Source organism: Scyliorhinus canicula, chromosome 29, assembly GCF_902713615.1.
Source record: "Scyliorhinus canicula chromosome 29, sScyCan1.1, whole genome shotgun sequence".
Classification (NCBI taxonomy): domain Eukaryota; kingdom Metazoa; phylum Chordata; class Chondrichthyes; order Carcharhiniformes; family Scyliorhinidae; genus Scyliorhinus; species Scyliorhinus canicula.
In genome coordinates, this window is record NC_052174.1 from 7324179 (window position 1) to 7351309 (window position 27131).

The 27131-nt window shown below is 47.7% G+C and overlaps 1 protein-coding gene across 1 annotated transcript in view; it reads right to left on the reverse strand.

The window, feature by feature from the left end:
- Positions 1 to 1358: 1358 nt before the first annotated feature.
- Positions 1359 to 27131, reverse strand: part of LOC119958292 (polyunsaturated fatty acid 5-lipoxygenase-like) — an 81334-nt gene continuing 55561 nt past the window's right edge. Inside the window, exons 9-14 of the mRNA XM_038786725.1 lie at positions 23253 to 23339; positions 18753 to 18922; positions 17025 to 17146; positions 16146 to 16246; positions 11051 to 11221; positions 1359 to 1535 (exon numbers count right to left, since the gene is read on the reverse strand). Of these exons, the coding sequence (XP_038642653.1) occupies positions 1359 to 1535; positions 11051 to 11221; positions 16146 to 16246; positions 17025 to 17146; positions 18753 to 18922; positions 23253 to 23339 (828 nt within the window). The remainder of the gene's footprint in view (positions 1536 to 11050; positions 11222 to 16145; positions 16247 to 17024; positions 17147 to 18752; positions 18923 to 23252; positions 23340 to 27131) is intronic.

Here is a 27131-nt window from a genome sequence, read left to right on the forward strand (position 1 = left end):
CTTGCATGCAGTTGGACCAAATGTACCCTATGAAAGGGTACTCCTGCTTCTATGTTCCATACCAAGCAAGTCATGTACACAGAGAAAAGGATAGATAATGTTAACAGGGTAGATAAAGAAGGGTAGGTGGAGGCGTGTGTGTGGAATCAATAGCAGCATGGATCTATTGGGTCTAAGGCCGAGTTCTGTGCCATGCGTCCTGTGTGATTTAACCATTGCTCATGTTTCAGACGTACTAGAGGTGAGACTATATCCTCGGGTGTGTCACCCTAAAGAATCATTAAACATAGAAACTAATTGTTACATTGCAATAACTCTAGAATTGTTTTATTAAAACACACACTGAGGTTGGCACTTTCCACAAGAGTGCAATGACCCTTGAACCTGCCCACCCCTCCTTAGTCAATGTGAGATCTCTTATTTTTCTCCCAAATAAGGTAAACAGTCCAGTTGATTGGTCCAAAATACGATTTTATTGCTCAATTTTTACTTAATACACTTGTATAAGAACTGAATCAAAACCGAGATCAAAATAATCCATGAACTTGTCAAGACGCAGCGAAATAAGCTTTAATCATAAACATAGGAAAAATGCAAAGAAATTACTTTGAAAAAAGTAAGTGAAAAAGTAATTTAATAGATGCTTTAAGAATTCCAAAAAGCGAGGAATTTAGTTCCTTGTTCGTTTCCCATTGGTTCTAACTTTCAGCTGAGACCCCCTGATTCGTTCAAAAAGGTGTCAATCACTCAACAGGCGATTAGTTAATGAAACATTAATCATTTACGCAATACAGATTCTCACGCGCTATCTCACGGTTAAAGTCTTTTCGTCATGACTAGTCACTAGCCTTAATTGTTGCAATTTGCTAAACGTGTCTTCAGTACAATGGCATATCGATATTATTGTTGATTTACAGTAAGAAGTCTTAACGCCAGGTTAAAGTCCAACAGGTTTGTTTCGGAGCTCCGAAAGGTAGTGATTCGAAACAAACCTGTTGGACTTTAACCTGGTGTTGTAAGACTTCTTACTGTCCCCACCCCAGTCCAACACATCATTTTTTCTTTAGGTAGAGTTTACATAGAACATACTTCGAAACAATGTTAGCATGTGCAGACATGACCTTAAGCATTCAACAGTTTCCTCATTTTCCAGAACATTGATTATACTTTTTGCAGACTAAATATTTTTTTAAATCATTTTATTTCCTAATAGGTATTTAGTTGATTTCTTAAAGAACCCCAAACAATGAATCAATCCACCAGTAAATAACAGCTTCAGGTGTTTCAAAGCGCTAAGGTAACCATCAGCGATCCAGGAGGCATCAGCACATACACCCCGAGCCTGACCTCTCTGCCCGTTAGATGCTGACGCTGTTCTCGATGTTCTGATGAAGTAGGTACGTGTATGGAAGGGGCAGGCCCTTGTTGCGTTCCCGAATTGTGCAATCGATTTTCTGCAGGTCTTCCTGAAATCTCTTAATGTGATCCTTCGCTGATTCTTCAGTGAAATACTCGTTGTATTCACCAAGACATTGCTGCAGAAAATAATAAATGGGTTTGTAGTTTTCAGTTATTTAGATTTGTATTGGCAAACAGTGGAAATAAGGTATAGTGTCCAGTGGGTTTAATTTAATGTTTCTGTACCTGGAAGGGTAAAACCTAAAGGGCGAGATCTGCCGGCTGTTCATGCCAGCGGCTATTCTGGTCCCACAGATGGTGCAGCCCCCCAGCACGTTTCCCGATGGCACAGGGGGGATTGAATGGAAAATGCCATTGACAGTGGCAGGACCAGAAGATGTGACCAATGGAGATTTCCGGTGATGGGGATGTGTTGAGCAGACTAACGAAAGGTGGCTCTCCTCTTGAGATTTTCGATTTCGGCATTTTTAACCGAAAATAGCCTGCCAGAATTGGGGGGGAAAAACATCCCCTCACCCTCTTCCAACTAACGATGCCTTGTAGTAGCAGCTCCCAGGTGCAAAAAGAGGCAAAAGGCACCAGAAGCCTGGAGAAGGGAACAGAGGCGATGGTGAACGCACGAGGTGATGAGGCCTCAAACACACCCAACAGAGAGGAACCACCAGACCGTGCACGGAGCTCCCCCTCGCCAGTGGAGGGTGTTCCTCACGAGGAGTTACAAGAACTCAATCTGGTTGGCAATCAGTAGCTAGTGGTGTCCCTCAGGGATCCGTGTTGGGCCCACAATTGTTCACAATTTACATAGATGATTTGGAGTTGGGGACCAAGGGCAATGTGTCCAAGTTTGCAGATGACACTAAGATGAGTGGTAAAGCGAAAAGTGCAGAGGATACTGGAAGTCTGCAGAGGGATTTGGATAGGTTAAGTGAAAGGGTCTGGCAGATGGAATACAATGTTGACAAATGTGAAGTTATCCATTTTGGTAGGAATAACAGCAAACGGGATTATTATTTAAACGATAAAATATTAAAGCATGCCGCTGTTCAGAGAGACTTGGGTGTGCTAGTGCATGAGTCACAGAAAGTTGGTTTACAGGTGCAACAGGTGATTAAGAAGGCAAATGGAATTTTGTCCTTCATTGCTAGAGGGATGGAGTTTAAGACTAGGGAGGTTATGCTGCAATTGTATAAGGTGTTAGTGAGGCCACACCTGGAGTATTGTGTTCAGTTTTGGTCTCCTTACCTGAGAAAGGACATACTGGCACTGGAGGGTGTGCAGAGGATATTCACTAGGTTAATCCCAGAGCTGAAGGGGTTGGATTATGAGGAGAGGTTGAGTAGACTGGGACTGTACTCGTTGGAATTTAGAAGGATGAGGGGGAATCTTATAGAAACATTAAAAATTATAAAGGGAATAGATAGGATAGATGCGGGCAGGTTGTTTCCACTGGCGGGTGAAAGCAGAACTAGGGGACATAGCCTCAAAATAAGGGGAAGTAGATTTAGGACTGAGTTTAGGAGGAACTTCTTCACCCAAAGGGTTGTGAATCTATGGAATTCCTTGCCCAGTGAAGCAGTTGAGGCTCCTTCATTACATGTTTTTAAGGTAAAGATAGATAGTTTTTTGAAGAATAAAGGGATTAAGGGTTATGGTGTTCGGGCCGGAAAGTGGAGCTGAGTCCACAAAAGATCAGCCATGATCTCATTGAATGGCGGAGCAGGCTTGAGGGGCCAGATGGCCTAATCCTGCTCCTAGTTCTTATGTTCTTATGTTCTAAGCCATCAAGGCCGACACAAGGGCAGTGGTCAAGGTGCCAGTGGTGGAGGCTCTAACCGCCATGCAGGCGGCACTGGACAAGGCAGAGAGGCAGCTCGAAGCCCAGGGGAATACCATAAAGGAGCTGGAGAAGGGCTCAACAGACCAGAATGACTGGATCGTCGCACTGGAATCGCAGGTGGCAAGGTTGGTGCCAGCACTAGGGGATCCTAAAAGTGAAAATCGAGAACCAGGTCAAGGTGCCAGAACCTATGGATAGTGGGCCGGTCGGAGGGAACCGGATGTTGGGAAACATGTTGGGGAGAGACAGCTTCCCCAAGCCGCCAGAAATAGACAAAGCCCACATGTCGCCATGACCACAGCCCACGGCCGGGGAACAGCCTCGGGCCATAATTGCTAAGCTGCACCACTACCAAGACCAGGAAGGAATCCTGAACTGGGCGAGGCAGACAAGGTCCTCCAAATGGGAAGGGCACCCGATCAGGATCTATCAGGACATTGGGGAAGACCTGGCCAAACGCTGGGTGGAATTTATTAGAGCGAAGGCAGCCCTGTACAAAAACGGGGTGACGTTTGGAATTCCGTATCCAGCCAAACTATGGGTCACCTTCCAGGGCAGGTAAGACTATTTCATTGCACCTGCGGAGGAGGCAGGGTGCCCGCTTTCCCCTCTGCTGTTTGCCTTGGCTATAGAGCCACTGGCAATGGCACTGTGAGCGCCGAAGGATTGGCATGGGATAGTGCGGGGGGAGGGGTGGGGGGGGGGGGTGGAGCACAGGGTCTCACTATACACGGATGACCGACTCCTATATATTTCTGACCATTGGGGGGCATATTGGAGAGATGATGAGGATCCTAGGGGAATTTGGTCGGTTTTCAGGGTATAAATTGAATATGGGTAAGAGTGAGGTCCAGGCGAGGGGGCAGGAGAGGAGATTGGGGGGAGGGGATGCCGTTCAAGGTAGTGGGTGGAAGTTTTCGGTATTTGGGAATCCAGGCGGCCTGGGGGTGAGAGCAGTTACATAAATTAAATCTAGCTCAGTTAGTGGAGCAAATGAAGGAGGACTTTTGAAGGTGGGATATGCTCCGGTTGTCACTGGATGGGAGGATACAGGCCATAAAGATGACAGTTCTCCCGAGATTTCTGTTAGTTTTCCAGTGTCTCCCTTTTTCTACAAATGGAACCTGACCAGTCTGGTGGAGGAAGTAAAGAAGTACCTGCAGAGGTGGGGTCCACTCCCACTCTCGCTGGCGGGGAGCGTACAGACAATCAAGATGAATGTACTGCCCAGGTTCCTCTTCCTGTTCAGATCCCTCCCGATCTACATCCCCAAGGCCTTCGATATGGTTGACAAACTGATCAAGGCGTTTGTGTGTGTGTGTGTTTTTGGGTGGGGGGGGGGGGGGGGGGGGGGAGCTGTGAAGAACGCAAGGATCTCAAAAAAGATCCAGCAACGGTAAAGCAATTGGGGCCTGGCCCTCCCAAACCAACCACTGGGCGGCCACAGCAGAGAGAGAGGGGATGGGGGCAGGAACCAGGAGCAGAGTGGGTGAAGATGGAGGATAGGGACGTCCCTCCGAGCCCCAGTCACGACAGCACACCCATCCCCACCAACCAAACACTCGAGGAGCCCAGTGGTAGTCGCCATGCTCCGGGCATGGCGTACCAAATAAGGCAACACTTCTTCCTGATCTAAATGTCCACCATCTACAACAACCACAGGTACATGCCAGAAACAATGGATGCCTCCTTTAAAAGGTGGAGATCGGACGGGGAGACATTGACAGTTAGAGACTTATCCACAAATGACGGTTTAATGGTGCTGTAAGAACTTACGGAGAGGGCCCAACTGCCCAAAGGAAACGAGTTACGACAAAAACAACTTAAAAGTTTCCTCCGTAGGGAAATGATGATGTGCCCCTGGATGCCGAGACACTCACTGATATAGAAACTGTTGGATGCGGGAGACTTAGGAAAAGAGGACTGCAGGTACCTGTATGGGCAACGCTCTCCCCAGTCGAGACGAGAGAAATACGGGAGGAAGAACTAGAGATGGGAGTAGTGGCGGGGGGGGGGGACTCTGGATCGAAGCACTGAACAGGGCGAACTCCAATTTCTCCTGCGCAAGACTAATGCAGTTAAAGGTGGTGCACAGAGCAAGCCGAACCAGAATCCGAATGAGCAGGTTCTTCCCAGGGTTGGAGAACAAATGTGAATGATGCCAGGGAGGCCCACATGTTTCGGGCCTGCCCCAGACTTCAGGTTCTGGGCAACCTTTTTGTGGCCGTGTCCAGGATTGTGGGGGTGAGGGTGGAGCCATTGCCAAAAGTGGCGTCTTGGGGGGTCTCAGAGCAGCCAGACCTCTTCGTGGGGAGGGGGACGATGCCCTCGGCTTTGTCCCTCTAATTGTCTGCCGAAGAATCCTGCACGGCTGGCGAACAGCAGCACCACCCAAAGCTGCAGGGGGCTGTCTGACCTGTCGGAACTCCTCCAATTAGAGAAAATAAAATTCACCATCCGTGGGTCAGTAGACGGCTTCCACAAGACCTATTCCTAGGCAGCAGCCAATAGAGTGGCGGCAGAGGGGCGGGGGGAACATGACACATAGACACGTCACAAAAACGTAAAGGAAAGGGGGGAGGATGGGGGAACAGGGAGGAGGGAAAAGGGGGCAAAATCCTGTGGGGCAGACCACAGAACGTAGGCGGCAAAGTTGCGGAGGTGTGGCCCTAAAACAAGAGGGAGCAGAATGAAAAACAGCAATGCTGGGCAACACATGCCAGCGGCAATACAAAGGACCCAAACAGGGCGGAAAGGTCAGCTAAGGCCCACAGGCAGAGAGGTGGGAGGGGAGGGGGTAGAACATAGAACAGTACAGCACAGAACAGGCCCTTCGGCCTTCGATGTTGTGCCGAGCTTTGTCCGAAACCAAGATCAAGCTATCCCACTCCCTGTCATTCTGGTGGGCTCCATGTGCCTATCCAATAACCGCTTGAATGTTCCTAAAGTGTCCGACTCCACTATCACAGCAGGCAGTCAATTCCACACCCTAACCACTCTCTGAGTAAAGAACCTACATCGGACATCCCTCCTATATCTCCCACCCTGAATCTTATAATTATGTCCCCTTGTAACAGCTCCATCCACCCGAGGAAAGTCTCTGAACGTCCACTCTATCTATCCCCCTCATCATCTTATAAACCTCTATTAAGTTGTCTCTCATCCTCCTCTGCTCCAAAGAGAAAAGCCCTAGCTCCCTCAACCTTTCCTCATAAGACCTATCCTGCAAACCAGGCAGCACCCTGGAAAATCTCCTTTGCACCCTTTCCAATGCTTCCACATCCTTCCTATAGTGAGGTGACCAGAACAGCACACAATACTCCAAATGTGGTCTCACCGGGGTCCTGTATAGTTGCAGCATAACCCCACGGCTCTTAAAGTCATGCCCCCTGTTAATAAACGCAAACACACTATAGGCCTTCTTCACGGCTCTATCCACTTAAGCAGAAACCTTCAGAGATCTGTGGACATGAAGCCCAAGATCTGTTTGTTCCTCCACATTCCTCAGAACCCTGTCGTTGACCCTGTAATCCGCATTCAATTTTTTCCTACCAAAATGAATCACCTCGCACTTATCAGGGTTAAACTCCATCTGCCATTTTTCGGCCCAGCTCTGCATCCTATCAATGTCTCTTTGCAGCCGACAACAGCCCTCCACCTCATCCACTACTCCACCAATCTTGAGTCATCAGCAAATTTACTGACCCACCCTTCAGCCCCCTCCTCCAAGTCATTGATAATAATCACAAATAGCAGAGGACCCAGCACTGATCCCTGTGGTACACCGCTGGTAACTGGTCTCCAGTCTGAAAATTTTCCATCTGTCTTCTATGTGATAGCCAGTTACTTATCCAATTGGCTAAATTTCCTTCTATCCCACACCGTACTTTCTTCATGAGCTGACCATGGGGAGCCTTATCGAACGCCTTACTAAAATCCATGTATACGACATCAACTGCTCTACCTTCATCTACACACTTAGTTACTACCTCAAAGAATTCAATCAAATTTGTGAAGCAAGATTTACCCTTCACGAATCCGTGTTGACTATCCCAGATTAAGTTGCAATTTCCAAATGGTCATAAATCCTACCCTTCAGGACCTTTTGACCACAGCCAATCTGTGTGCTTAAAGGGACTTTGTGTTCCTGAGATTGCTGTATCTTAAGATGTACTTTGTAATCCATGGTAATCTTAAAATCTGTGAGTATCTATTAAAATAACGGTGGAGTAAGGGAGTATTAAAGCAAATTACTGCGGATGTTGGAATCTGAAACGAAAGGGAAAATGCTGGAAAATCTCAGCAAGTCTGGCAGCATCTGTAGGGAGAGAAAATAACTAACGTTTCGAGCCCGATGACTCTTTGTCAAAGCTAACAGACGGAGAGAGTGGGAAATATTTATACAGTGGAGTGAGAATGAAAGATGAGTCATAGCCACAGAAACCCAGGGAAACTGGGTGCTAATGGCCACAGATACCAAGGGGAAAGAGTGCTAATGGCAGTCCCCAGAGAGGACAAATGATGTGAAAGGGAATATTGCGACATATGGGCGGCACAGTGGTTAGCACTGCTAACAATCGGACCCCGGTTCGATTCCCGGCTTGGGTCACTGTCTGTGCGGAGTCTGCACGTTCTTCCTGTGTCTGTAAGGGTTTCCTCCGGGTGTCCCGGTTTCCTCCCGCAAGACATGCTTGTTTGGTGAATTGGACATTCTGAATTCTCTCTCTGTGTACTCGAACAGACTCCGGAGTGTGGTGACTAGGGGCTTTTCACAGTAACCTCATTGGAGCGTTAAAGTAAGACTACTTGTGATACTAATAAAGATTATTATTGTTATAATTAAACCTTTCATGCTTGATAAATGTTTTTTTTCTTGTTAGAATTAAAAGGGTGGTAGAGGTTTGGCACTCTCTCCCACAAACAGCAGTTGAAGTGGGATCAGTTGTTAATTTTATAACTGAGAAAGATAGAGGCCATTGCAGTACAGGCTCGAGGGGCTGAATGGTCTACTCCTGTTCCTATTAGCAGTCCTGTGACTCTCTTACTCCACGTTTTTAAGAAAAAAGTAAACATCATGGTCTTTTGTGCCAAGGTTCCATTCCGGAATCTTCCTGCCCCATTGTAACACCAATGTCCCTTCAAACCAACCCACCGAATTTCAAGGTGACAGCACAGAACAGGCCCTTGATGTTGTGCCGAGCAATGATCACCCTACTCAAACCCGTATCTACCCGTAACCCAACGACCCCCCCCCTTAACCTTACTTTTTAGGACACTACGGGCAATTTAGCATGGCCAATCCACCTAACCTGCACATCTTTGGACTGTGGGAGGAAACCGGAGCACCCGGAGGAAACCCACGCACACACGGGGAGGACGTGCAGACTCCGCACAGACAGTGACCCAGCCGGGAATCGAACCTGGGACCCTGGAGCTGTGAAGCATTTATGCTAACCACCATGCTACCGTGCTTCCCGTACCACTTACCAGCCCAAGCCTGGATATTGTCCAGGTCTTGCTGCATTTGGACATGGACTGCTCGTGTCTGAAGAGTCATGAACGGTGCTGAACATTGTGCAGTCATCCGCAAACATTCCCACTTCTGACCCTATGATGGAAGGGAGGTCATTGATGAAGCAGCTGAAGATGGTTGGGCCTAGGACACTACCCTGAGGAACTCCTGCAGCGATGCCCTGGAGCTGAGATGATTGACCTCCAACCACCACAACCATCTTCCTTTGTGCCGGGTATGACCCCAGCCAGCGGAGAGTTTCCCCCCTGATTCCTATTGATTCCAGTTTTGCTCGGTCAAATGCTGCCTTGATGTCAAGGGCAGTCACTCTCACCTCACCTCTACAATTGAGATGAGGTCAGGTGCTGGGTGGCCCTGGTGGAACAACCCTTTTGGGAACACCTTCTATCACTTTGCTTCTAATCCTGAGTATACTGATGAGATGATGTTTGGCTTGATTAGATTTGTTTTGTTTTGCGTACCTACAGGAAATTCCCACACTATTGGGTAGATTACATTGCTGTAGCTGTACTGGAACTAGGGGTGTGGCTAGTTCTGGAGCACTAGGCTTCAGTACTATTGCCAGAATGTTGTCTGGGCCCCATAGCCTTTACATCCAGCGCATTCAGCCATTTCTCAGTACCACATGTGGTAAATCAAATCGGCTGAAGACTGGCACAGGGGCGGCATTGCTGTCTCATGGCGCCAGGGAGCCCCGTTCAATTTCAACCTTGGGTCACTGTGTGAAGTTTGCACTTTCTCCCCATGTCTGCGTGGGTTTCGTCCGGGTGCTCCGGTTTCCTCCCACAGTCCATGGATGTGCACGTCAGGCAGATTGGCCTTGATAATAAAAATTGCCCCTTAGGTTAGGTGGGGTTCTGGGGATAGGTTAGGGGAGTGGGCCTGCGTATGGTGCATTTTCAGAGGGTAGGTACAGACTAAATGGGCCGAATGGCCTCCTTCTGCACTGGAGGGGTTCGATGGTATCCATGAATCTGCTGACCTTGGAAGGAGGCTGAGGTGGATCATCTCCCCCACCCCCCCCCTGTCACTTTTGGCTGAAGTTAGTAATTTGAAGTATTTTGCGTTGCTGTGCTGGGCTCCTCATGATTGAGGAGGATGATATTTATGGAGACTCTTCCTCTGGTTTAGTTGTTTAATTGTCCACCACAATTCACAGCTGGATGCAAACATCTGGCCATCTGGATTAGGCCATTCGGCCCCTTGACCCTGCTTCACCTTGGGAAATTCATGATTGATCTGATTGTGGTGGCAACTCCATGTTCCTGCCTACCCCTCTATAACCTTTGACTCCCTTGTTGGTCAAGAATCTATCTACATCGCCTGTAAACTATTCAATGACCCTCAGCCTCCAATGCTCCCCGGGATAGAAAGCTCCACAGTCTCAACTGAGAGAGAAAATTTCTCCTCATATAATAATAGTAATCTTTATTATTGTCACAAGTAGGCTTACATTAACACTGCAATGAAGTTACTGTGAAAAGCACCGGGTTGCCACACTGCGGCATCTGTTCATCTTCGTATTAAATGGGAGACCCCCTTATTTTGAAACTGTACCCCTTAGTTCTGGACTCCAGCACAAACATCCTCTCAGCATGTGGCCTGTCACGCTCACCCAGCATCTTAGATCTTTAATTCAGGAAACCTCTCAACCTTCTGAACTTCAATGGGTACAGATCCAAGATGTCCGACATTTGGGTGCTTCAGGACTGTAGATATTTGCCCTGATCTGGTGGTTGTTGGACTGCCATAGAATCCCTACAGTGCAGAATGAGGCCATTCAGCCCATCGTGTCTGCAATGACCCTCTGAAAAGGCACCCCACTTCGGCCCACTCCCCCAGCTTATCCCTGTAACCCCACCTAACCCACATACCCCTGGACACTATGGGACAATTTATCATGGCCAGTCCACCTAACCTGCACATCTTTGGACTGTGGGAGGAAACCGGAGCACCCGGAGGAAACCCACGCACACACGGGAGAACGGACAAACTCCACACAGTCACCCAAGGCTGGAATCAAACACGGGTCCCTGGCACTGCGAGGCAGCAGTGCTAATCACTGTGCCATCGTGCCACCCGTTTGTCATTTTTAGGTTTCCCTGGTACTGCCCCTGGTATGCACTCCACCACTCCTTATTGATCCCCTGACTTTATGGTAAAGGCAGAGTGAGGTACGTTACAGACAATGAAGATTCAGAATTTGAGTGAATAGAATTATGTTGCTGATAAGCCATTAAGTTGACTTGTCAATTCCTTACCTTATCGGGTTGGGGACGGGTAAGGACCCAGGTAATTGCCATCTGGAGGCAGGACTGATTAACACCAGGCAGTGAATCCATGATGTCCTCCATGGTCACGAACCCCTTTCTAGTGGGTGGAGGTCTTCTCATTGAGCAGGGCGAGTTGGGAACCCAGGCAGCCCAATCATACTGTTTGGCAAAGAAGGCAAGTAAAAGTCAGTCAGGTCGAAAGACAGAATTTTAATTCATGTCGGATCTCTCCCAATCTCAGGCTGTGGTAAAATGGTTCAGGGTCACCGACCTGAAACGTGGGCCGGAATTCTCTGGCCGTTGGGATTCCCCATTCCCGCCAGCACCGGGTTTTCCAGCGGCATGGGGCGGCTTCAACGGGAAAGCTTATTGACAGGCCGCGGGAAGAGAGAATCCCGCTGCCTGCAAACTGCGTTGCCGAGAGACACTGGAGGACTGGAGAATTCTGCCCATCCACTCAGTTCCTCTCTTTGCAGATGCTGCCCTAACCTGCTATAGATAATTTGTGAAATTTCTTGAATGGTATTTAATCCCAGTCATTCGCAGTGTGTTTTGCTTGTAATTAAGAACATCTGAAGACCACGCTTTCCTTTTCACTGTTATTTCCCTCGCCTCTCGTCTACCAGGAATCGGACGCAATCTAACCAAAAATAAATAGAGCCTGTTCTGTGCAGGAATAATGGCCCGGGAGCAACCTCGCTATCTGACGGCTCTGTTTGTTTATTGTGCCCCAGCAGGGAAGGTCCCTCCAAGGCCGCACTCAGCGCCATTTCCTGCACCGCACGGAGATCCTCACTGCAGGAAGAGATCGGGCGCCATTTTTAAATGGAGTCCCAATTTCTCAACCCCCTGTCAAAATGCCCCAACTTACCTGTAAGGGGGCCACCTCACATGGGCAAGGAAACCCTCGGCCGGTCCTGGTGTGGGCAAAATGCCAGCCTGGCAGTGCCGAGGTGCCCAGTGCCATCAGCCGTGCCAAGGTACCACCCTGCCAGGAGGCCAACCCCTCCAATCGCCTGGAGACTCCCCAGGCATCATTCCACCTGGCCTCCGTTTGTGGGGACCAGTACTGAATGGCGTCAGGCTCGGGTCTCCTCAGCGAGGCCCAGATGGCGGGTAGCCGTTAGATCAGCACGGTTAAGTGGGTTCTTAAACTCACTTAGCCATGCAAGGCCGGGCCCTGCCCATTGTGGTTAGATCTCACGATGTGAAGGAGCAGTGCTAAGCACTGTGCCACCATGCCACCCGCACGTGTAGCCACAGTATTGATATGGCTGGTCTAGTTAGTTTCTAGTTGATGGCAAGCCCCGGGATATTGATAATGGGGGATTCAGCAATGATAATGCCATTGAATGTCAAGAGGAGATGGTTGGATTCTCCCTCGTTGGAGATGGACATTGTCTGGAGCTTGTGTGACGCAAAGGAGAAATCTGAAGGGAAAATCCTGTTGAACTAACTGGTGATGGTGCTTGTCTAAGAAGTAAGAGCGGTGTGATAACGGCAATGCTGTCGATGTGGTATACATGGACTTCCAAAAGGCATTCTATGCAGTACGTGTAATAAAAGCAATAGCTCATGGAATAAAAGGGACAGTAGCAATGTGGATACAGAATTCTTGGAGTGACAGGAAACAGAGAGTAATGGTAATTAATGGATGTTTTTCGGGCCGTAGGATGGTTTCTAGTGGAGTTCCCCAGGGGTCAGTGTTGGGACCATTGCTTTTCCTGATATATATTAATGATCTTGGTGTACAGGGAACAATTTCTGAATCCCCCACTTTCAAATTTTAGGGATAATACAAAACTTAGAAATATTGTAAACTATGAACAGGACGGTATAGAACAGAACAGTAGAACTGTAAAGAAGACAGTGCTGGGCAGCACAGTAGCACAGTGGTTAGCACTGTTGCATCACAGCTCCAGGGTCCCAGGTTCGATTCCCGGTTTGGGTCACTCTCTGTGTGGAGTCTGCACGTTCTCCCCGTGTCTGCGTGGGTTTCCTCCGGGTGCTCCGGTTTCCTCCCACAAGTCCCGAAAGATGTGCTGTTAGGTAATTTGAACATTATGAATTCTCCCTCTGTGTACCCGAACAGGCGCCGGAATGTGGCGACTAGGGGATTTTCACAGTAACTTCATTGCAGTGTTAATGTAAGTCTACTTGTGACAATAGAGATTATAAATAAAAGAACTTCAAAGGGACATAGACACGTTGGTGGAGTGATGATCGGTGGCAGATGAAATTCAATGCAGGGAAATGGGAGGTGGTATATTTGTGGTAGGAAGAATATGGAGAGACAAATAAAGTATGGGATTCAATTCTATAGATGGTGCTGGAGCAGAGAAAACTGGGTTTATATGTGCCTAAGTCATTGAAAATGGCAGGGCTGGCTGAGAGAGCAGTTTATAAAACATACAGGGCGAAATTCTCCGCCCCCCACGACGGGTGGGAGAATAGCGGGAGGGCCTTCCCGACATTTTTGCCGCCCTCCCGCTATTCTCCCCCCCCCCCCCCCCCCCCCCCCCCGCCGAAGTCCCGGCCCGAATCGCTGCCGCCGTTTTTTTACGGCCGGCAGCGATTCTCAGCTGTTAGATGGGCCGAAGTCCCAGCCCTTTCCGCCGTTTTTACGAACGGCAAACACACCTGGTCTTGCCGTTCGTAAAACCGGCGTCACAAACTCGCTATTAATAACCATGGCACCGATTGGCACGGCCGTGCCAAGGGTGCCATGGGCCCGCGATCGGTGGGCACCGATCGCGGGCAGCGGGCCCGATGCCCGCGCACTACTTGTCCTTCCGCCGCCCCGCAGTATCCATTCGCGGGGCGGCTGAGGGGCAACCCGGCCCGCGCATGCGCGGGTTTCGCGCAAAAACGCGATGACGTCACCCGCGCATGCGCGGGTTTCGCGCAAAAACGCGATGACGTCACCCGCGCATGCGCGGGTTGGAGTCTTCCAAACTGCGCATGCGCGGCTGACGTCATATGACGCGTCAGCCGGCGCTAACTCCGGCAAGCGGGCTTAACGATTTTCGTTAAGCCCGTTTTGCCGGAGCCTACGGCGTCGGGCTGCTAGCCCCGACCGGGGACCAGAATCGGTCCCCGGTCGGGAAGGGGCGCAGCTTTACGATTTCTCCCGTTTTGGGAGAATCTCGCCCACAATATCCTGGACTTTATTAATAAGGACTTAGATGAGAAGAGCAAGAAGGTTATGTTGAATGTATATCAGCTGGAATACTGTGCACAGTTCTGGGCACCACATGTTAGGGAAGGATGTGAATGCATTGGAGGGAGCACAGAACGGGGGTCGCGAGAATGGTCCCAGGGATAAGGAACTTCAGGTATGAAGATAGATCGGAGCAGTTTGAACTCTTTTCCTCGGAAAAAAGAAAGTTGGAAGGAGGTTTGATCGAGGCGTTCAAAACCGCGAGGGGCCATGAGAGGCTAGACAGGGAGAAAGTGTTCCCCTGGGCGGAAGGATTGGGTGGAAGTAGGTAAAGTGATAAAATAAAAAACTTTTTTATTCAGCGAGAGTGTGGTGGAGGCAGGTTCAATCGAGGCATTTAAGAGGGAATTGGGCGATTATTTGAGAAGGAACAATGCGCAGGGGGTACGAGGGAAAGCAGGAGGGTGAAATGCTCATTCAGAGAGCCCGTGCAGACACCAAAGGCCGAATGACCTCCAATTGTGAAATGACAATTTGAAATGTTACTTTCCGCTTATCCGGCTGAATGTTGTCCACATATTGCTACATTTTGGCATAGACTGCTTCATTGTCTGAGAAGATGTGAATGGTGTTGAATATTGTGGGCGGAGTTCTCCGCAAGGCCCGACGGCGTCGTGAAACCCGGAGAGGTTCACGACGGCGTCGGAAGGCCGCTCCTGGCCCCCTATTCTCCCACCCCCTCTGGGGGGCTAGGAGCGCTGTGCCGTAAATCTCGGCCGCCGGGCCTTGTTGCTGGCGTCAAGGCCCGGCGCGCCGAGAATGACGCGGCCGGCGCACCTAATGACGTCAGCCGCGCATGCGCAGGTTGGCCAGCTCAAACCCACGCATGCGCGGTTGCCGTCTTCCCCTCCGCTGCCCCGCAAGACGTGGCGTGCGTCCCTTTGAGATGCTGGCCCGACGATCGGTGGGCACCGATCGCGGGGCAGTCCCCTCCCGAGCACGGTCGTGGTGCTCATTCCCCCCTCCGCCCCCCACAAGCCACAAAACAGCTGTCGGTGCCGTGTTCATGCCGGCAGCGACCAGGTGTGGTTGCCGCCGGCGTGAACCGGTCGGGAACGGCAGGCCGCTCAGCCCATCCGGGTCGGAGAATCGCGGGCTTCCGTGAAAAACGACGGACCGCGATTCTCCGAGCGGCGTGTCGCAAAACGCGACACGTCATTTTAGGGGGGTAGGAGAATCGCGGGGGGTGCCGGAGCGGCCCTCCCACGATTCTCCCACCCGGCGTGGGAGCGGAGAAGTGTGCCAATGAGTCAGTGATCAGATGGTGAATATACACCAGCCAAATTGGCACCAAGAGTAGCCAGGCTCAAGGTGCTGTACCAGTGCTCGGGTGGTGCTGAGTGCTGGTCACTGCTGCTTGTAATTGGAGAAGAAGAGGTGATTTTACTCCAGCTGGCTCGATGGGTAAAGGCATCACCCAGTACAATGCTGAGCCATGCAGAGCACAAGGTCACTCAATCAGTCTTTGTGCTGATCTCAGCCAGTGGACTGACTGACCTCCGTAGCTCTGGAGCAGCAAGATCAAAAATCAGATAGGGTTCAAATTCCTGCCCACATGCAACACACAGGGCGGGATTCTTTGGTCCCCCAGTCGCGTGTTTCTCGGTGGCATCCTGTTCTCTACTCCCGCTGCTTGTCAGTGGGATTTCCCTCACTGCTGGGAAACCCGGGGCTGGGAGTGCACTGCTAGCAGGAAAAGAGAATTGGAACAGCCGGCCTTGTTTCCCTCTCCACAAATCTCCCTCTGTGTGGCTCCCCTTCTGCCTCTCTCTCTCTTTCTATCTGAGACTCTCTCTCTCTTTCTCAGTCACTCTCGCTCTGTACATCTCACTTTGTCAGGAAGTCTGCATTGTGAAGTGTTACCTGTCCATTGTTCACGGCTGAGTGCTGGGCACTGCACGTGAAGATAATCATGGTGAGGAATATTTCGAGTTCTTTCCTGGTACGGAACGATGTGGGAAATTCTGAAAGATAGACAATGTTTGGAAAATAAAGCGGACAGGAAGTACGGAAACAACAGCTCGAGGAACTTCACTCTGCTGTGTTGATCTTTCACTGAGATTGTGAACAGAGGGATGTTTCATTCATGTTAAATAGAGAGTAACGCTCCCTCTATTCTTTCCCGTAAAGCACTCTGACTCAGGAAAGACATCTATCCAATGTACACGATATTTCAATGATTTAGGATGGAACAAGTTGTGAGAAACTATTTAAAATAAAAACAGAATATAGTAGAAATACTCAGCAGGACAGGTAGCATGTATGGAGAGAAAGAGGATTGGTACTTCCATTTGAAGGCCATCCTCCTTGTTTCCCTCTCCACAGATACTCTGACCTGCTGAATATTTCTTTATTTCAAATTTCCCGCAGTGACAGCATTTTGCTTTTGTCAGAGAAACTGGGTCCTCATCAAAGTGGGCCAATAACCATATATTGAAATCATAGTTTACAAATAATTGTCAAAAGAACTGGAGGAAATGAGCAGAAATGTTGCTGTACAAAAGATTGCGAAGTTCTATAATGCACTATTTGAAATGGTTCGTGAATCAAATTCTGGAGAATATTTGTAATGATAATTGGGCATGTTTTTGTGGCAAAAGGACTAATCTTTGTGGTAAAAGCTGGGGCATGTTAGTAAGCATGACATCTCTTTCAAAGAGGCAGAGCGAACTCAACGGTCTCCTTCTGTGCTGAGGAGGGTACGATTTCATAGGGGAAAAAAAGCTGTTTGTCCTGACTTACCAGAGTTCTTAAGGTCTTGCAAACCAGTTCCAGTAAGGTCCTTAATCCAGTCCTGAAGCTCAGGGTCATTCAATACTGTCTTGTCAGAGTCATAGTTACTCAACACAATGCTGCTGACAAATCTGAGGGATGTTCAGATGTATTCAGTATTAGCAGTAAGTGAAAAAAAAACACTTTATACACAATGCATAGACTTCATTCGAGGGACGTGGGCAAGAGTGGAAAACGATTGGCTTCGATTCCCTAACTTCCCCAAGAAGGTCGTGGTGGACAGTTTTCTTGAGCCGCAGTCCGACTGTATGGTGATGATGCTCCCACATTGCCATTAAGTGTGGATCCTCCAGATTTAAACCCAGTGATAATGAAGGAGCAGGTGGTATACGTTCCAAGTCGGGATGGTGTCTGACATGGATGGGAAATCGGAAGTCATAGAATCACATGAATCATCAGCTACAGTGCAGAAGAAGGCCATTTGGCCCATCGAGTCTGCACCAAACCTCCAAATGAGTACTGCACCCAGGTGCACTCCCTGCCCACCCCACCCTATCCCTGTTACCTAGCCTGCACATTCCTGGACACTTAAGGGGCACTTTTAGCATGACCAATCCACGAAACCCGCACATCTTTGGACACTATGGGGCAATTTAACACGGCCAATCCACCTGGCTTGCACATCTTTTGACACTAAGGGACAATTTGGCATGGCAAATCCACCTACACTGCACAACCTTGGGCACTAAGGGGTAATTTCATCATGGCCAATCCACCTAACCTGTACATTCCTGGATACTAAGGGGCAATTTGGCATGGCCAATCCACCTAACTTGCACATCTTTGGGCACTAAGGGGTAATTTGGTATAGCCAATCCACCTAACTTGCACATCTTTGGGCACAAAGGGGTAATTTGGCATGGCCAATTCACCTAACTTGCACATCTTTGGGCACTAAGGGGTAATTTGGTATGGCCAATTCACCTAACTTGCACATCTTTGGGCACTAAGGGGTAATTTGGCATGGCCAATTCACCTTACTTGCACATATTTGGATACTAAGGGGTAATTTGGCATGGCCAATTCACCTAACTTGCACATCTTTGGGCACTAAGGGGTAATTTGGCATGGCCAATTCACCTAACCTGCACATCTTTGGACACTAAGGGGTAACTCGGCATAGCCAATCCACCTAATTTGCACATCTTTGGGCACTAAGGGGTAATTTGGCATGGCCAATTCACCTAACTTGCACATCTTTGGACACTAAGGGGGAATTTGGCATGGCCAATCCACCTAACTTGCACATCTTTGGACACTAAGGGACAATTTGGCATGGCCAATCCACCTAACTTGCACATCTTTGGGTACTAAGGGGTAATTTGGCATGGCCAATTCACCTAACTTGCACATCTTTGGGCATTAAGGGGGAATTTGGCATGGCCGATCCATCTACCCTACACAGAGGAAGATCACCAGGGACCAGAGACAGATTCACACTTTGGCACACTTTAGCTGCAGTGACTGAGGAAAACTGTCTCAGATTGTTTGCTTTCAGTCAGGGGTAGCCACGTTTAACCTCTGCAGCCTGCTCACCTAGTCAGGTCCATGACAGAGCAGAGTCCCAGAGAATTTATCCAATGGAGAGCGTTGAGACATTTAAATTATTCCAATGAGTGCTGGCGAGATACAAGCTTCACAGGCACCTCAACGGAAGAGCCCTTCTGCATCACTTACTTGTGAATCGCAGACCATATCAACTTTGCGTCGTCCTTGTAGTAGTAGCCCTTCAGGTCTGTGACTCCATGGTCGTCCAGCTTTTCTGGGAGGCACAGTGATCGGTAGGTCAAGGCTTGGAACGCTTTTGCAAGTGTCAAGTGCTGAATGTCAATTTTGACACCACACATCTTTGGAGTAAACATAAGGGGAAAATTAAACCTTACTTATTAACAGGAACACTTGTTGAGAGATTGGGCTGGAAAGGCTGTTTTCATTTTGCAGAGATACTGAAACAAAACATCGAAGAGCAGTTTCGTTGCTAAATTGTGGATTAAAGGATAAAACAAAATACTGATTTAGCATTTAACTACCTTCGAGAGCACCAATTTCACATCAAGAGATAACAGACACAAGACTCTCTCACATAATGGGGTCACTTTTCCTCTGCATTGCCTGAACATTTGCTCATTTCCTTGACAGGAAAGGTTGAGTTGAAAGAGGCAGAGGTTCATGATGTTGAGGCTGTGGTTCACTGGATAGCACTATCATGTTTGAATGAGAATGTTTTGGATGCAAGTCCCAGTCTGGAGACTTAGACATAGAACATACAGTGCAGAAGGAGGCCATTCGGCCCATCGAGTCTGCACTGACCTACTTAAGCCCCCACTTCCACCCTATCCCTGCAACCCAATAACCCCTCCTAACCTTTTTTTTGGTCACTAAGGGCAATTTATCATGGCCAATCCACCTAACCTGCACGTCTTTGGACTGTGGGAGGAAACCGGAGAACCCGGAGGAAACCCACGCACACACAGGGAGAACGTACAGACTCCACACAGACAGTGACCCAGCGGGGAATCGAACCTGGGACCCTGGCGCTGTGAAGCCACAGTGCTTACGTACCAGTCAGACAGGGAGGAAAGGGTAGAGCGAGGGAACCGTGGTTTACCAAAGAAGTGGAATCTCTTGTTAAGAGGAAAAAGGAGGCCTATGTGAAGATGAGGCGTGAAGTTTCAGTTGGGGCGCTTAATAGTTACAGGGAAGCGAGGAAGGATCTAAAGAGAGAGCTAAGACGAGCAAGGAGGGGACACGAGAAGTCTTTGGCAGGTAGGATCAAGGAAAACCCAAAAGCTTTCTATAGGTATGTCAGGAATAAAAGAATGACTAGGGTAAGAGTAGGGCCAGTCAAGGACAGTGGTGGGAAGTTGTGTGTGGAGGCTGAGGAGATAAGCAAGATACTAAATGAATACTTTTTGTCAGTATTCACTCAGGAAAAAGATAATATTGTGGAGGAGAATGCTGAGACCCAGGCTATTAGAATAGATGGCATTGAGGTGCGTAGGGAAGAAGTGTTGGCAATTCTGGACAAGGTGAAAATAGATAAGTCCCCGGGGCCTGATGGGATTTATCCTAGGATTCTCTGGGAAGCCAGGGAAGAGATTGCTGAGCCTTTGGCTTTGATTTTTAGGTCATCATTGGCTACAGGAATAGTGCCAGAGGACTGGAGGATAGCAAATGTGGTCCCTTTGTTCAAGAAGGGGAGTAGAGATAACCCCGGTAACTATAGGCCGGTGAGCCTAACGTCTGTGGTGGGTAAAGTCTTGGAGAGGATTATAAAAGATACGATTTATAATCATCTAGATAGGAATAATATGATTAGGGATAGTCAGCATGGTTTTGTGAAGGGTAGGTCATGCCTCACAAACCTTATCGAGTTCTTTGAGAAGGTGACTGAACAGGTGGACGAGGGTAAAGCAGTTGATGTGGTGTATATGGATTTCAGTAAAGCGTTTGATAAGGTTCCCCACGGTCGGCTATTGCAGAAAATACGGAGGCTGGGGATTGAGGGTGATTTAGAGATGTGGATCAGAAATTGGCTAGTTGAAAGAAGACAGAGAGTGGTGGTTGATGGGAAATGTTCAGAATGGAGTTCAGTTACGAGTGGCGTACCACAAGGATCTGTTCTGGGGCCGTTGCTGTTTGTCATTTTTATAAATGACCTAGAGGAGGGCGCAGAAGGATGGGTAAGTAAATTTGCAGACGACACTAAAGTCGGTGGAGTTGTAGACAGTGCGGAAGGATGTTGCAGGTTACAGAGGGACATAGATAAGCTGCAAAGCTGGGCTGAGAGGTGGCAAATGGAGTTTAATGTGGAGAATTGTGAGGTGATTCACTTTGGAAAGAATAACAGGAATGCGGAATATTTGGCTAATGGTAACATTCTTGGTAGTGTGGATGAGCAGAGGGATCTCGGTGTCCATGCACATAGATCCCTGAAAGTTGCCACCCAGGTTGATAGGGTTGTGAAGAAGGCCTATGGTGTCATGGCCTTTATTGGTAGAGGGATTGAGTTCCGGAGCCATGAGGTCATGTTGCAGTTGTACAAAACTCTAGTACGGCCGCATTTGGAGTATTGCGTACAGTTCTGGTCGCCTCATTATAGGAAGGACGTGGATGCTTTGGAACGGGTACAGAGGAGATTTACCAGGATGTTGCCTGGTATGGAGGGAAAATCTTATGAGGAAAGGCTGATGGACTTGAGGTTGTTTTCGTTAGAGAGAAGAAGGTTAAGAGGTGACCTAATAGAGGCATACAAAATGATCAGAGGGTTAGATAGGGTGGACAGCGAGAGCCTTCTCCCGCGGATGGAGATGGCTAGCACGAGGGGACATAGCCTTAAACTGAGGGGTAATAGATATAGGACAGAGGTCAGAGGTGGGTTTTTTACGCAAAGAGTGGTGAGGCCGTGGAATGCCCTACCTGCAACAGTAGTGAACTCGCCAACATTGAGGGCATTTAAAAGTTTATTGGATAAGCATATGGATGATAAGGGCATAGTGTAGGTTAGATGGCCTTTCGTTTTTTTTCCATGTCGGTGCAACATTGAGGGCCGAAGGGCCTGTACTGCGCTGTATCGTTCTATGTTCTATGTTCTATGCTATCCACTTGTGCTACCGTGCTGCCCTAAAACATAAACATAAAAAGACATAAAGATCTAGACTGATTTTCCCAAGGCAATGTCATGAAAGTGCTGCGAAGTGGGTGAGTCCAGGACGAGGGGGTTCCATTTTAAAATTAGCGGTTGCTCTCTTCGGGCAGAGATGAGGAGAATTTATTTTCTCTCAGAGGATTGTGAAGGCCGCGGAGGCCGGGGTCACCGAATAATTTTAAGGCGGAGGTAGATAGATTTTGTTAGGCGAGGTTATTGGAGGTAGATGGGGAATGTTTGGCAGACAGATCATGAATGGAAGTGCAAGCTCGAGGGGCCGAATGGCTTACTCCTGCATCTATTTTGTTTGTTCGTAGGTTGGAGGTACTGCCTTTCAGATGAGGTATTAAAGTGAGATTGCCTCTCCTCTCTCAGGTGAATATGGAAGATCCCTCTTGAAAAAGAGCATGGGATCTATCCCTTGTGTCCTCACCAATATTAATAACTCAATCGCACCACTTCCTTTGACGTACTTCCATGTACAAACAAGGAGGACCTTCCTGCAGCCATTGAAAATCATGTCACAAATTTGGACAGTCATAGAATCAGAAAATGGTTCTAGCACAGAAAGAGACAAATCATCCATCTTGTGTCCATGCCAGTTCTCAGTAGGAACTACTCAGTGCATCTCACTCCCCCACCTTTATCACGGTACCTTCAGACCCCTTCCCTCTCGACGTTGATTTAATCTGACTTCTGTCATGGGAATGTCACTTTAAGAAATGTTTGTCTGCTCAAGTGGCTGCAGTGATGTCAAAGTGTGGATGGAGCTGAGCACTGGCTCTGTTTTTTAGTTTCGCTTTGAGGAAAAGCTTGGGTGTGTCTGTACTTTTTGTTTTAGTGTTGAAGTGCAGCCAGCCAAAGAAGGTGTAATGTTGTTTCTCTCTGCCATCTAAAGACTATCTCTTGATCATTTGGTGAATTCAGAGTGATAACTGTTTTCAGTAGAGAATTTAAACCTGATGTGCTTCTGTAAAAAGGTTTTTTGTTTTATGGATGTTAAAAGGAAAGTTTAAGGATTACTTAGTGTTGTATTCTTTGGGGGTTGTATTTGAATTGATGGTTGCAAAGATGTCACTGTATGTTTTAAAAAGGTTAACTGAGTTCATAGAATAAACATTGTTTTGCTTTAAAAAATACTTTTCGATTTCTGCTGTACTACACCTGTAGAGTGGGCCATGTGCTCCCCATACCACAATCTATTCAAAGTTATGGGTCAGGTGAACTCCATGATACACGTTGGAGTTCTCTAAACCCTGGTCCATAACACTCCACCGCACTCTCAGGAAGCGCATGCCCGATCCTAACCCCTTGCTGCATAAAATTCACCCCTTATTGCCGATAGTTTGTTTTCCAAAGTAGGGAATGAGCAGAGATTCCACACAACACAACTCCAGCCAACTTTCAGCTGACTTCAAAACAAATATTAAAATGTTGAACATTGTTGTTCTGAAAATCAACCCTTGGGTTCCTGAAATGGAAGTGCAAATGAGGAAGAGGGACAGAGAGATTAGGTAAACAAGACTCACTTGGCTGATAAATCCATCCGGGCTTATTAGGCGCTGTCTGGCCATAGTGTTTATCTCCATTGTATATTTCACATGAGGAATCAGAAGCTGGAACATAAAGATATAATATTTATAATATTCACATAAGGTTGTGGCTCTTTGTAATGTTGTACCCCAGAGAGCTGTGAACATTCAATTGGTAAGAATGTTGAAGGCAGATCGATGGATTTTGGACCCTTGGAATAGAATAAGAAAGTCAATGTTTGTAGAAGCTCAGTGTTACTGAATGGCATATCAGGCTCAAGGGGCCATATATACATTTTGTCAGGAAAATCGGAATCTTAATGGCCGGAATTGTCCGTTGCGAGTCCTCCTCGTGCCTGCTGCCAGCAAGAACGGAGAATTTAGCGCTCAGCCAAACCTCCATTCACTGCAGCGGGAACGGAGAGTGCCGCCGGCGAGATGGAACAGAGAATCAAAGTCAATCCCTTTTTTTGTAAGAACACTGGCATATTCTCACATACCTTGAAACACGCTGGTTTAATTGAATTGGAGACAGATGAACTGCAATGGTCAAACATGAATAGAGAAGGTGTAAAGGCAAGTGGTTTGATTTGATGATGAAAAAGGTGCCAGGAAAGCTTGAATAGAAATTTACATACGAGTGAAAAAAGTGTTTTAAAGTCAGCAGGTAAATTTCAAAAGGGAACGTATTCAATTGGAAGATTGTAAATAGATACGCCAAAATAGTGTAAGTCACTTTTAAAATATTGCATCCATAAAGTCAAATAAAAAGGGGCTGACCAATTCTGGGAAAAGGAACATCTGAGCATTTTGGAAAACAATAGTAGGTTTAAAGGGGGAAAAAAGATATAAGGAAAAATTGAAGACCGTGTTGGGGTATGGTGGCTGATGAGATCTTGAACATACAAGGTGTGGATAAAGCTAACCTGTGAACAACAGTTTGCTGTTACCCTCAGAGGACCCAAAGAACAGCAGGGCATTGTGTGGTAAATTATTGGAATTTTATAGATTAGAAAATCTATAATAAGGGTTAGCTATCAGTTTATGTAAACCAAAATCTTGTAGGAAATGTTTGAAAAGTTATGTTAACAGTGTAAAGATGCTCTTGTTAAGTTATGTTTTCTTTTTTCTTTATTTGAATACATGTCTTACTTTAATATATAAAATCATCACAATTGGTCTGAGAGTTATTTCTTGATTTCAGAAAATCTCCTCATAATACGCAAATTGCAAAGCCATTCTGGCAGCTGTTTCAAATTTCCCTTTGGGATTTGAGCAGCTCCGCACTTACCTTCTGCCGGGCCATGGCAGTTTATATCAATGCACTAGCATGTAAAATAGGTTTGTAATATGAGATGGAAACTTATAATTAAGAGCTGAGTTTTTCACCGGCACTGAGGGGCACAGCCTGACCATGCCAGCAAGTCCAGCTTCAGAGAAATCAGGGTGCCCTTTTTAAAGGGCGTTTTGATCTCCAATTGACAATCAAGCACCCCCTGGAACAAAATCGGCATCAGGGCTTCAGTGCACCCCCATCTCCCTGACTGATGTCAACCCCCTCTCTCCTGCATTGAAGCCACCCCATACCACTGGGAAACCCGTTGGCAAGAATATGCAGCTGGAGGGAACGAAGAATTCCGACAGTCAGATAAATCTGACCGCGGTCTCTGGTGGTGAAGACTGGTTGGTGGCCACGCGAACGGCGTTTAAGGACTCTCTCATTATTCTCCCGGAATAGCAGGATGTGCACTGGGTGCAACGCGGCCTAAGGATCGCCCCCTAAGTTCTCTTTGTCGGTGTGGCCTATGTATTTTGCAGGAGAGGGCATTATTGAATGCTACTCGACTGCTGTCCCTGTGCAGCTTAGCGAGAGCATGGCCAGGAGGTGATCATTTAATGGTTATGTTATCTTTTCAGGCCAATGTAGAAAGAATGTCACACTGCTCAGCGCGGTGGTACAGTGGTTGGCACTGTTAACTCACCGTGCCAGGTATTTGAGTTCAATTCCGGCCTCGGGCGACTTTCCGTGTGGAGTTTGCACGTTCTCCCTGTGTCTGTGGCGGTTTCCTCCGGGTGCTCCGGTTTCCTCCCACAGTTCAAAGATGTAGGAAATAGGTGCAGGAGTAGGCCATTCTTCGGGCCTGAACCACCATTCAAATGATCATGGCTGATCATGCAAATTCAGTATTCCTCTCCCGCTTTCTCTCCATACCCCTTGGATCCCTTTAGCCGCAAGGGCCACGTCCAGCTCCCTCTTGAAATATCCAACGAATTGGCCCCAGCAGCTTTCTATGGTCGACAATTCCACAAGTTCACAACTCTGAGAGAGAAGTTATTGCTCATCTTAGTCCTGAATGGCTTACCCCTTATTCTTAGGCTGTGACCCCTAGTTGTGGACGTCCCCAATATCGGGAACATTCTTCCAGCATCTAGCCTGTCCAGTCCCATCAGGACTTTCTATGTTTCTAAGAGATCCCCTCTCATTCTCCTAAACTCCAGTGAGTATAAGCCCAGTCGATCCAGTCTTGCTTCATATGTCAGTCCTGCCTCCCAGGTATTAGTCTGGTGAACCTTCGCTGGACACCCTCAATAGCAAGAATGTCCTTCCTCAAACTATGAGGCACAATGCTCAAGGTGTGGTCTCATCAAGGCCCTGTGTACGTGCAGCAAGACATCCCTACCCCTACACTCAAATCCTCTCACTCACTATGAAGGCTAGCATGCCATTAGCTTTCCTCACCGCCTGCTGTACCTGCATGCCAACCTTCAGCGACTGGGCCACCATCACACCCAGGTCTCGTCGCACTTCCCCTTTTCCTGAACTGCCATCATTCAGATAATCTGCATTCCTGTTTTTTCCACCAAAGTGGACAATCTTACATTTACTCACATTATATTGCATTTGCCAAGTATTTTCCCACTCAGTCAGCCTCTCCAAATCACCCTGCAGCCTCTTTGCATCCTCCTCACAGCACACTGCCACCCAGCTTCGTGTTGTCTGCAAATTTGGAAATATGGCATGCAATTCCTTCGTCCAAATCATTAATGTATATTGTAAACAGCTGGGGTCCCAGCACTGAACCCTGCGATACCCCACTAGTCACTGCCTGCCACTCTGAAAAGGACACGTTTATTCCCACCCTCTGCTTCCTGTCTGAGGACCAGTTCTCTATCCACGTCAATACATTACCCCCAATACCATGAGCTTTAATTTTCCTCACAAATCTCTTTTGTGGGACCTTGTCAAAAGTCTTTTGAAGTACAGATACACAACATCCACTGCTTCACTCTTGTCTACTCTACTGGTCACTTCCTCAAAATATTCAGAAGATTTATCGAGCATGATTTCCCTTGAGTAAATCCATGCTGACTTGGATCGATCATGCCCCCTTTCCAAATGCTCAGTTATTTCATCCATAATAATTTACTCAAGCATTTTCCCCGACATCGATGTCAGGCTAACTGGTCTATAATACCCCGTTTTCTCTCTCCCTCCATTTTAAAAAGTGGAGTTACATTAGCTACTCTCCAATCCATTCGAACTCTTGCAGAGTCTATCGAATGCTGGAAAATGATCACCAATGCGTCCACTATTTCTAGGGCCACTTCCTTAAGTACTCTGGGATGTAGAGCATCAGACCTTGGTGACTAATCGGGTTTTAACCCCATCAGTTTCCCCCAAACAATTTCCTGACTAATGCGGATTTCCTTCAGTTCCTCCTTTACGCTGGACCCTCTGTCCCCTAGTATTTCCGGAGTCCTCCTTAGTGAAGACAGGTCCAAAGTACTTGTTCAACTGGTCTGCCATCTCTTGTTGCCCATTATGAATTCACCTGATTCTAACTGTAAGGGTCCTACATTTGTCCTCACCAGTCT